Below are 12753 nucleotides of genomic sequence, written 5' to 3' on the forward strand. Positions count from 1 at the left end.
TTAGCTGTGTTAGGTGGATTTAAAAATGACTGCATCCACACAACCAACCCCATTCCGTCGACCTAAAGGTCTCTTAAAATCAACTTCTGTACTCCTACCCGGGGAGGGGAGTAGCACTAAAATCGACTTTGCTGGGTCGAATTTGGGGTAATGCAGACGCAAATCAACGGTATTGGCCTCCAGGAGCTATCCCAGAGTGCTCCATTGTGACCGCTCTGGACAGCACTTTGAACACCAATGCACTAGCCAGGTAACCAGGAAAAGCCCCGGGAACTTTTGAATTTCATTTCCTGTTTGGTGAGTGTGGCGAACTCAGCAGCACAGGTGACCATGCAGTCCCCCCAGAATTGTAGAGCATAGAATGTTTCTGTGCTCCCCCTATCGTCTCCGTCCCTGAGGTTATCACAGATTAGAAGGTGAAAAAAAACGCACTCGTGATGACATGTTTTCCGAGCTCATGCAGTCCAGCCTGCACTGCTAGGGCACAGCTTAATGCATAGAGGCATTCAATGGCAGAGGTCGGGAAAGAATTAAGTGATCATGAAGAGCAGAGGCAAGATGCGATGCTGAGGCTAATGGGGGAGCAAACGGACATGATGAAGCATGTGTTGGAGCTGCAGGAAAGCCAACAAGAGCACAGACCCCCACCGCATCCACTGTATGACCGCCTGCCCTCCTCCCTATGTTCCATAGCCTCTTCACCCAGATGCCCAAGAACATGGGTGGGGGAGGCTCCAGGCACCCAGCCACTCCACTCCAGAGGATGGCCCAGGCAACAGAAGGCTGTCATTCAAACAGTTTGATTTTTAGTGTGGCTACAATAAACAATGTGGCCTTGTCCTTCCCTCCTCCCCCACCCCACCTGGGCTACCTTGTCTGTTATCTCATTTTTTTTTAATTAATAAAGAAAGAATGCATGGTTTCAAAACAATAGTTACTTTATTTTGAAGGGGGGCGGGTGATTGGCATACAGGGAATTAAAATCAACAAATGGGGTGGGTTTGCATCAAGGAGAAACACACACTACTGTCACACCGAAGCTTGGCAAGTCATGAAACTGGTTTTCAAAGCCTCTCTGATGCAACAACAGTGGTAACAGTGAGCTGAGCAGGCTCCATGCTTGCCATGGCATGGTGTCTGCATGGATAACCCAGGAAAAAAGGCGCAAAACAATTGTCTGCTGTTGCTTTCACGGAGGGAGGGGCGACTGAGAACATGTACCCAAAACCACCCGCAACAATGTTTTTGCCCCATCAGGCATTGGGAGCTTAACCCAGAATTCCAATGGACGGCGGAGACTGTGGGAACTGTGGGATAGCTACCCACAGTGCACTGTTCCGTAAGTCGATGCTAGCCACAGTAGTGAGGACACACTCCGCCGACTTAATGCGCTTAGTGTGGACATATGCAATTGACTGTATAAAATCAGTTTCTAAAAATCGACTTCTATAAAATGGACCTAATTTCATAGTGTAGACATACCCTTAGTCTTATCTCAAACATGTGCCATGCCTCGTTGCATCTCTGCAATTCAAGTATTTAGCTTACATTCTTCGTCTTCTTCTCCCAACCTTTCCCAGCATTTAAGGACTGGGTAAAATAGTGGACCATGAAGAATCTCCTGGAGATGAGGAAAAGTATGAACCCTAAACATTTAGGAAAGGGGTTTAACTTTTCCAAGGAAGAAAGAACAGAAGAGGGGGGCAGGCCTATAGACATAAGAAACAACAGATCTAGGGCTTGTTGTAAAGTGGGGTGTATATAAGTGAGGCATGGGATTCACTATGAGTGTGTAGAAGGAAGGGAAGACTAGCTGTTCACCTCTCAGCTGGTTATGAACCTCCCAGAGTTATGCAAAGAATCTCTGCCCATGTTCATGATCTCCTCTGTGCATAAACTGTGGTGTGCAAATGCATGTGACTGCCAACCTAGGCACAGTTTGAGAGGGTGGTGGAGTTTTGATCTAATTATTTTGCACAGATCAATCATCAACAGTAGCAGAATTATCTGTTGTGTACCTCACAATACAGATACCTTAGGGTACACACATTAAAAAACCCCTGAAGACCCCATTACATGTACTACAATTTTCAGGCAACTGAAAGCTTTGCCTGGGAGATTTATAGAGGTGTTGCAGTACAAGCATTTTGTACCATAACCATTTTCATAGAGAAGATTATCAAACATTAACTTTTTTGAGTGGAATGTTGAAAACCTGAAGGAACTATCAGTAGTTAAAAATTTCATTTTGCCTGAGGAGTGGCTGTCAAGTGGTTTGCCATGAATGAGTGGTAACAGTCCCTATTTGCTACTTTGCCATGACATCCTATTTATAGCTGAAAAGAAGGCAGGTGGCGGAATAGTTTTGGGAAAAATCAAATAGTGTTTATCTGCCCAGGCAGAAATAATGCTGCCAACTTACATCACTACAATTTTAAAGCATTTGGTCTACATGTATCTGTACTTGGGTATTCCTAGGCAAGCAGTTCTATTCAGTCCTGTGGCTGGAGAAATAAGGTCATATCTAGCACCACAAATATTATCAGAGACCCAAATTCATTGGTTTGTATAGAACAGATTGTCTCTATAAGGTTATTACGAGCCTGGGTAGAAAAGTGGCTCTAGGTAAGCAATGATGCCAGGCTGATCAGACATGGCATAAGGACATTGGGTGGTGGGGTAGGTTCCTGCTGTGCATTACAAAAGTGAATACACACTCAGTATCATTACACTTGTATAAATGCTGCTGCACATAACACAAAACCTAATCTCCCAGAATAAAGTGATTTTAAAAGCAGTGCAAATGAAAACATCTGCATATTACTTGTGTTATATGAAAAAGTAGAGAGACTGAAAATATATTTAAAATATCTACAACATGGAAACATTAAACTCCACCCCATTCAACTGATATTGTTATATGTATTCCATGTACAAAAGGAGAGACTTTATTAATGCAGTACTTTAAATTCTCAATTTTAACACCTACTAAATTACTAGAGCCACTCCATGCAGGAAGTAGCAAGTCTGACTCAGTTTAGCTTGTTAAAACCATAACCTCAGGTAGTATAAACAATAGGAATAGATGAATATCTGACACAACAGATGTAAACTTACTAATGCCTGTCAACATTGATGTTTTGATTTTTTTGTAGTTTAAGTGTATTGCAATATGTTCATTTAATTTTGAACAAATTTTAATTTTGTATTGCAGAAAGAAATGATACAAAAAGCACGGTGACCAACTTTTGGCTGATGCCTGACACAAACACACCCAAGAGCAAATTCTCATACAGCCATAGAACTGCAGCAAAGAAGATAGCTGCTACGCGTATGGGTCCTTTGCATCATCAAGGGCCTTTAATTCCTTCAAACCAGGAATGATGGAGGCATAAGTAGGCATGCCCAGGGGAGAGACGGCCTGGTCTTCATGTTAATCACGAGGCTAACTGGAGCCAGAACATGGATGTAATGTTAACTCTGATTTTGCAATCTACATGTGTGCCCTTTGAGAAGCTGCTTATAACACCTTCCCATAATTTAGCCTTAAATCTTTATTAGGGAGCCATTTTGCCATTAGAGTAGCAGCAACACCATCTCTTACAAGTTAAAGACTAAATCCAAGACTTTCTATATATTATGTAATGTAATATTATGTAATGTTGTAATATTATGTAATGTAATATTATGTAATGTTGTATAAACTTTTAGGCAGATATATCTATGTAAAAAAAAGCCTTAGGGAAAAATGTATATCAGATATATCTATGTAAAAAAAGCCTTAGGGAAAAATGTTAAATATTTCATAAGTATTCAACTTGCAACCTGGGGGATGATATGCTAGCGTCCCATCAGATAGTCTTTTCTGGTTCTAATACATTTATCAAACACCAGTACTGTGTCCAATCAGTACTGTGGATCATATTTGTCTCAATGTACAGAACAGGAGATCAAGCTGATCATTGTATGAAACAGTAAAGAACTAATTTTAAAACTAGTGTAATAACATTCAAAAAAGGTACAAATAAGTATGCAAATAAAAAGAAAACCTATCAGTAATAGATATAAAATCAGATGTATTCTCCTAATCTGCACTAGAATACCTGCTCATTTTTTTTCCGTGAGCACTACAATGTGACCAACTGGTCAACATAGAAATCTCTCATTATAAAGGTGAGATCATAATCGAATATGTGCTGGTAGAAGACACACATGTACGTCTCTCAGAAGAGGAAATATTCTGTCTGAAGTGTTCTACAGAGCCTGTGAGGAAAGAACCATAATGTGTTACATTCCACACCCCAGAACTCCATCAGATCTTTACAAAGGAGGATCCTGTTGAGGATTATGCAATTTTATTTCATCTGTTAGACTTTTCAAGCCATTGGAGTTATTGTTATTTCAGAGAGGGACATTTCCATCCCCATATAATTTTATGTAAAGATATTTGTGATGGTCCTTAGTTTCTTTACATTTAAATTATTAACATACAGTTTCAGAATATAGTCCTATTAGCATTTTTAGATATAAGATACATTGATATAATTAACTGGGCCACTGAAAGGGGACAATATGATAACAGTTACAATAAATAGGATCTTGCTCTTAATATAAGCCTTCATTTAAGCAACCCAAGAACATTTTAAGCATACTTACTTGGAACCGGTAAAAGGTGCCATCATCCTTTAGTGTTAGAACATGGTCTGAGATTGGAAAGAAATAGCCATGGGCGGCCATTAACGTCCCCAAATGTAGAGCTTCCACTGTTGGGATGGGGGGAAAGAAAAGAACATTAAAAAAATTAAACCTTTTCTGTATTTACAGCCAGGGACCTTTACGTGACATTTCTTCCTGTCTCCTGTGAGTAAACACCCAGCTCTTTTACTATTTAATATAGAGATGGTACCAAAATGATTCCTCTTCCTAAGGAATTGATTTGTATTTCTCCCATTCAAAAGCTCTTCCTCTGCATTACCACTACCTTCATTACTAACTCACTCCATCCATTTCTCACTGATAATTACTGCCATTGTGTTGTCTAACCCTTCCCTTCAGAACCGGTCTAGAAGATGACATGGTGTTAAAACAGCCTGGGCTGGTAGACATTGATTCACCTACCAGTTGCACCAATGTGATAAGAGATTTCCCTAAAATCCCCAGTATAGACAATGTATTGAAGAATGGCTTTAATTTATCTTAGCATATAAAGCCACAGCCAATAAATATATGTGTTAAGCATTACACATGTTCTTATATTTCCATTGTACCATTGTTCAGTATCAGAGATTGAGGTCCCAGGATATTGACTACACACTTTGTAATTATTACAATTCTCCTGTCAGGAGAGCAGAGCCATACTCTAACAAGAGTGGGATTGTATTAGTTACACCATGTTCTTCTTATGGTAGTTGAGTTCCTTGGCCCACAAGGCTAAGCTATTCTCCACTAATCCCTCCAAATAACTTTACAAGCCAAACCAGGCTCTGGAATATTTATATACCCATGAAATAGACACAAAACAATTTCTGCCATTTGAAATTTTGACAATACTCTATCAAGGATGGACCAATGGCATGCATAATTTCACTTTGAAAAATCTGTTACAGTTTTATGTGCAACACAATGTTCAAACTGATAAATGCCTATAGTTTTGCTTTCTTTATGTTCGTATCATACTTTAAAAAGAAGTGACTCTATTGTTGTAAATTCCTAATACTTAATTACTAGGTTAAAATCCCATTCCTCAGTTTTTCAGCATGGATCTATATTGTATATCCTCTCTAAACCCTGGAAGTAGCACAGTAACACCAGCAAGTCTTTGTGGCACTGGAGGAAATTACAGTCACTACATCAACATAGGAAAAATATCTATTTAATCTGTTTCCTGTCCTTGCTACAAAAGTCATTTTGACAAGCATGGATTAATATTGTGCTTTTTTACACTTTCTTATGTTAGTCTTGGCTATAAGAATGAAACACAGTTCTGTTGGCTCACCCATATTTCATGAGCAATATGTGTAAACTCTCTCTTTCACCTGTCCACTCACCTGAACACTTTCAACATGAGTATTTTAAATTTTTCAAGAGGTTAAGTGGGAATTTTTAGCTGCCCTGAATCCAGGGCCATAGCAACAAAGAACGTGGCCCCCTCCGAACATATGTCCGGGTGGGGCCCCTTACAATGCAGAAACTGGAATGCGGTATTTATTTTATACAATATACAGGGTTCATATTATGTATACATAGGCCTACAGTGTACATGTATTCCGTATTTACGCAAAGCGCTTCTTTCGAGCCTTGTTCTCCGCAAATTGGTTAATCAATGCGTCATAGTCCAGAGATCTGGCAATCTTGTTTTCGACTGAGATAACTGCAAGCGCAGAAAGCCTGTCATCTGTCATGGTTGAGCGCAGGATATTCTTGATCAGTTTCATTCTGCTGAAGCTCCTTTCAGCACCAGCGACAGTAACTGGTGTGGTCAGAAGAATTCTGATGCAAATGCAAAGATTCGGATATATCTCCTGAAGGCTGTTCTTGTATATGTACGTTAAAAAATTGTTTGCCGTGACAAGTCCTCTCTCTTTCTCGATGACATAAATAAAACAATTCAATTCCATTATGAGTTCGTTGGCATCAATGTCTCCCATTTTTCTTTCAAAATATTAGCTGTGATTCTCCAGTTCATTTTCTCTGTGACACTGCTTCAGGCTGTTAGCGTTGTACAGATATCCAAACAACTTATACCACTCCACGAGTTGGTCAAATCAGGACGAAACAGAAGATATGGCCTGATCAGTGAGAACAAGAAAGAACTGCGATTTGAATTTTTCTTCAGCAGAAAGACGACTCTAATCATCAGCACATTTGTAATTACGAATAACTATAAATAACATTATAATCAAACATTCTCTTCTTACGTCGCACCCTGGTTTCTGGAAACACCTGCTCAATACCCATATGCTCTGCTATTTCACGTGCATTTGTGACCACACAGATATATCCTGTATTTCGATAGTCTTCCAAAAACTTCTTTGTAGCACCGATTTCTGCCTGCAGTACGTCAATTGACACATCTGGTGACTGAATTAATTTGCTGGTTTTATTGACGTGAAATAGTATATCATACCACGTGTACACAGTCAGAACAAAAGGCCACATAGTAACATGGTCTAAAAGCACACCGGCTTCTGTTGCTGTATTGCCATCTTTCTTTTTGAGCGCATATTCTCGCAAAGATGACAAAGCATTGCACAATTCTTCAAGGTGATAACGCAATGGCTTCACAGCATCAATTCTCGACTCCCGAGTGTCCGATAAGCCTTTAACAGATATTGGCATATGTTCTTGAAGTATATCCCAACGTGAAGGTGAAGAAGAAAAGATTACATATATTCTGTTAATCAGACCGAAAAAGTCAACGGCATATTTCAATGACTTTGCCGCATCTGAGATCACAAGATTCCAACTGTGAGCTCCACATGGTACATACAAGGCACGGTTATTTATTTCTAGCATGCGGGCTTGAACTCCTTTATTCTTTCCTCTCATATTTGCGCCGTTATCATAAGCTTGGCCTCTCATGTCAGCAATGTCTATTACTAAGTTGTTTGCCTTTTCAAGAAACGCTTCCAATAAGCCCTCGCCAGTTGTATCATGAACATTAAGAAAACCAACAAACGCTTCACGAATATTGACACCATCTTCACTGTTGCATTCAACAAAGCGTAACACCACAGACATCTATTCTTCATGTGACACGTCGGGAGTACAGTCCAAAATAACTGAATAATATTTTGCTTTTTTAAGCTGCGCTGTGTTGGCCTCTTGAATGTTATTGGCAACAAGTTGAATCAGCTCGTTTTGGATCTCTGGACTGAGGTACTGAACATGTGTCTCTGCCTTCTTAATCCTCTGTAAAAGTTCGCTGAGGACAGTATCATACTTTGCAAGCAATTCAAACAGTCCCAAAAAGTTGCCATTCGAAGGATCGCCGAGCTTTTCATTACTTCCTTGAAATGCCAAGTTTCTTTCGGACAAGAAAATAACGACATCAACCATGCGTTTGACAACATTTCTCCAGAAATCTCTTTCTTTCAGAAAAGCCTGCAATTCGAGTTGGTCAATAGATGGTCAAACCATTTCACCATACAGTCTTGATGACCTTTGCCTGTTTCATGCTGCTGAAGTCTTTTTGACAGTGTTTTCCAAGCAGATGTTCCACTACGTAGCGGTATGTCGCCAGTGCCAAATAATTTACAACAAAAACAAAAAATGGCATCTTTCTGAACTGAGTACATAACCATGAACGTCTTATTTTCTCGCCATTTGCCATGGTTCGATAGAAATGAGTACTTGTGAACCTCCGTCTTTCCTCGTTAAATGGAAATTCGTAACTTTCATTCTGCTGCGGTGGGCCACGTGCAACAATGTCACACACTTGCCTGTCCGATATTATAGACGGCCGATCTCCTGGATCATCAGTCAGTGGTTCAGATTCAGATACTTCTTTCCCGGCAGGAGCTGAAATATCTGTCACAGTTTGTTTGGTAGAACAACTGGCTTCACCTTCGACCTCACTTGAAGCACTTCTGGATACTTCTGGATATGATTCGTCGCTGCTAGTGCTGTCCATTTCATGTGCCTGTACCTGTACGTTGGATTGCAGCGCAAAATACGTTGACAACTTTGGAATTTTCTCAAGTTCCTTCTCGGCATCTTTTGCTGCCTTTTGTTTACTAGCTCCGCTCTTATACGTTCTCTTAGACATCACAAAGCACGCTTCTGCGTTGGAAACTAATCGTTTCAAACGATAAAAAATTAAACAACTAAATTAATAACATTTATCCGCCGACCGCCATTATGAACGCAAATACACATTCTTTGAATGGGTCCAACTAAAATTCGAAACTGACCGACAGATAACTGATGTAGCCAATAGCATTATGATGTATCATAATGACTTCACGGTTTTGTCAGTAAAACCGATATGGATTGTGCAATAGCATCAATAAATGTCACTTACCTAGTTATACCTTACATTTTTTTGGCCACTTTTAGGGGCCCCCTTCCTTACGGGGCCCGCTCCGGTCGGAGGGTACAGAGGGCACTCACTATGCCTCTGCCTGAATCCAACCACCCTCAGAACCCCCTCTTGGGTTCAGGGAGAGGCAACTTCCCCACTTAGCCCAGCTAACCACAACCCCAATTCTGCCTCTGTTCCATGACAAACATCTCTTGCTCCAGCAGTCTTCTGCAAACTAGTCCCAGTCCTGCTGGCATAGCAATTGTCATCCTGGAACAGACAAATGATTGATGAAGCCCAGCATGTTGTCTCTGACAGTCCGCAGTCCCAGATGCTTCAGAGAAAAGAACCAAGCCCTCATAACAGACATTCTTGGAACAACATGCCCAGAAAGAAAGTTTCTTGACCCCCAGACTGTTGTTAGTTCTGCCCTGAAACATGACAGTTTGTACCCATATGAAGTTTATCCTATCTAATGTAACTGCAGATATTCTTCTTATTCATATATATTTATAAGCCATTAAATTCTACATCTTGTGCCAATGAAATCCAGAGGTTATTTAATAAATAAATAACACTGCACCCCCTGTAATTATTTTAAAATCAAATGCCTTTTAATTTTAATATCCTCCTCCCTTCACTGTGTGAGTGAATATCAAAAGACCCTCTTATCTAGCAGCTATCTAAATTATATCTATCTTTCTGTGGGGAAAAGGGGAGAAGAGAGAGTGACAGACACATACAAATTGGTTAAAAGAAGAAATCCACCAGTCTCTTTTTTAAAGTAAGATGGATTATGGGTGGCTGGGTTTGCAAGGAGAAGGACAGAAAGGGTGGCACAAATAGGAATAAATAGTTTTAAAAACTTGTAATAGTTTTATTTACAGTGATACAGTACAAGGAATTTTGAAGGAAACAACCCAATGCCTTTTCTCACATCCATGTCTCCTCAGTTTCCCTCCTCAGAGAGAAAGACGGATCTGACTGGACTCCAAAGGCGTGATCCTGCTCTCATTGAAGTCCAAAGCAGAATTCCCATTGGCTTCAGTGGTGCAGGGTCAAGCCTCTGGAGGGAAAGGAGAGCAGTAAATGATGATATCATCATGTTGATGCATGTCAATAAGAAGCACCAGAATGTCTCAAACCTTCTAAATCTGAACATAAATTTACTCTTCTATACAAAATGTATGACTGTAAGGATTGCACATTTACATGGATGGCAACAGTATACAGAGTTACAATAGCAAGAATGAAAAAAGAAAATATGAGGTTTGGAATAAATATAAACCCCCTGGGCATAAGCTAAACTAATGGAGGTTAGAAGGAAACAACCTGTTGAGAGAAGTTATCTGATAACAGCCTACTGCAGGGTTCTTGTGCCTTTTCCTACAGTAGCTTGTGGTGGCCACTTTTGGAGACAGGATACTTAATGGTTTGATCCAGAGCAATTCCTATGTAACTGAAGAAATGTAAATCCCATAGGAAAGCAAATTTCTCTTTGAGATTTCTAAAGTGTTATTAGTAACATAACCAAGGAAAATTGTTTAAATTTAAGTTTAACTTGTCAGTGTCCCTTTAAATATTTCTAATAACGCATACAATTGTTAATATAAAGTAACTTCATCAAAAGTATGTAAGTAGCTTAGGATCCTAGTCTCATTGACTTTCAAAGTCACTTAGGCACTTTTGAAAATTTTACACACTCTCAAACACACCTTAGCTATGTCTTCAAAACAATTCAAAAAGTCATTGCTCTCCTTGTGCGCTATGATTTTTGAATACACCAGTTAGCTCTTGAAGTCGGAGGTACTGAAAAGGCATATCTGAGATTCCGACAGTGACTTCAATGAGGTTCTGCATGCAAAAAGTATACAGGATAGGACTTGAAATGTGCCTTTATGGTTTGTGAATGAGAACTCTAAACAAGACTATTAAATCATCAAGTCTACTGATTTAATATTGGTCATAAGAGACCCTCTAATCTTACAGAATAGCAAGGTGACACCAAAGTAATATGCTTTTTCCTTTCCCCCTTATCTTTCTTTCCGGGACTGCAGTAAAAAAACCCATAACCCATAAAATATTAATGGGTCTGACAGAGATTAGGCTGAAAATGTCTTTACCACACTGTTCACTTAACTATTGCTTAGGTCTCTCAATGTTGGCTGATTTTACATATTATATGCTGCATTGCCATCCATAAACATAAGAGAGTGGGCTAGAAGCAGAGTTTCAGCCTCCTACACTGAGTTCTATTATTATAATAGTTTGTTGTGAGAGTTGTCAGGTCATTTGTTTGGACACACTGTAAATTTTCAGTTTTGAAAAAGATATTTGGGATAGGCCAGAATTAGCTACTGGTATGTGTGACATTCTAGTGCCAAATATAATATGGATGTAGCCCCAGATACTCAAAACTGCTGTGCTTGTGTGCTATGATTTTTGAATGCATCGGTTAGCTCCAGAAATCATAGGTACTGAGAGGGCATATCTGAGATTACATGTGGGTGCTGGAAAGAAGGAGATTGTGACTGTAAGGAGTTTGTGTATGGATAGAGCGGGGGGTGGGGAAACAGCAATAGCCAGAAAATAGAAACAGCTGAAGGAGGAGGCAGTTAGTGGGCCTGCCAGGTCACTCTAGATGCAGAGGAAAGTTGAGTATAGTGGGGGCAGGAGGAAAGAACTTTAAGGCAGCAGTCAAGAGTATCAGATCCTTTCATCCCTAAACACAGTCCTTCCAAGTGAGCCTTGAGGCGCTTTGGCAGGACACTGATCCCACTTATTCTTCAGCTAGAGAGAGGACTTCCAATCCTAGAGCTGTCAATCCAACATCTTTTCAAAGCGCTGCTGCAGTGCCACAAAAAATATATTGAAACACAAAGAATCTGAGCTACATAGCAGATCAGAACTTTTCTAACCTGGGGAATCTGATGAAGATATGTTACCAACTGTATAAAAAGGATGTTTTTGTCTACAAATACTGATGCTAACAGAGCCATTTCACTTTGCAAGAATGCCTCAACCCACTTCCCACCAATGGAAGGCTAATGCATGGAGCAATTATGTAACCTAGGCTTCTTCACTACACTTATTATTTCAGGAAGAGAAGGCAAATAATCTATCAATCAAATTCTTTTCAAGCAGGTGAACAACTGCCCCCAAAGTTCTCTTACTGTCTAATATCAAATTAAGAAAAGATTAATGCTATTAAGCTTGGCAAATCAGCAGTAGACCTTCTGCACAGAAAGAAATCCTAACTCCCAAAAAGTTTTTAATCTCCAAACAAAAAGTACTCAAGTATACTGATACATTACAAAATACCAAAAAGGCAACTCTTCAATATGTAGCTTAGTTTCCCAAAATCAGATTAAAAAAGAAACATAGCAAGAAGGCCAAATGAAAAAGTATGGTAGGACTTAAAAAGCAAAATCATGAGCTTGAAAAGGAAAATTGAGCCAGCAACAGAATCATCCTATGTGCTTAAATAAAGGAATTCAATCCAGCTAGATTCTGCATTTTCTAGACATCACTGCAGGGGGAATCAGGATTTGAAAAAGCTCCTTTCATGTCCAAGAATGACAGAGGAAGATTGGGATCACCAAAGACTGCTGCGAAATACATGAGAAAAGATAGTTCAGTTGAAGAACTCCTCTCAGAAAGAGACCTTGACAAATACATTAAAATATACTATCTTGCAAATTCTTCCTGGTTAAAAAGAAAAAAGCTTGTAT

The 12753-nt window shown here is 39.6% G+C and overlaps 1 protein-coding gene across 30 annotated transcripts in view; it reads right to left on the reverse strand.

Annotated features, from left to right (window-relative positions):
- Positions 1-12753, reverse strand: part of RGS7 (regulator of G protein signaling 7) — a 448509-nt gene that overhangs the window by 102471 nt on the left and 333285 nt on the right. For 27 of the 30 annotated variants that reach the window (XR_010599787.1, XR_010599786.1, XR_010599788.1 and 24 more), the window contains one exon: positions 4657-4763. The exons of the other annotated variants lie outside the window; for them this stretch is intronic. Coding sequence is in view for 21 of the 27 variants with exons in the window: in XM_065589102.1 (XP_065445174.1) it covers positions 4657-4763 (107 nt within the window). In the remaining 6 variants the exon portion in view is untranslated. The remainder of the gene's footprint in view (positions 1-4656; positions 4764-12753) is intronic. 30 annotated transcript variants of the gene reach the window in all.

Source organism: Chrysemys picta, chromosome 3 (genome assembly GCF_011386835.1).
Source record: "Chrysemys picta bellii isolate R12L10 chromosome 3, ASM1138683v2, whole genome shotgun sequence".
In the NCBI taxonomy this organism is placed as follows: Eukaryota; Metazoa; Chordata; order Testudines; family Emydidae; genus Chrysemys; species Chrysemys picta.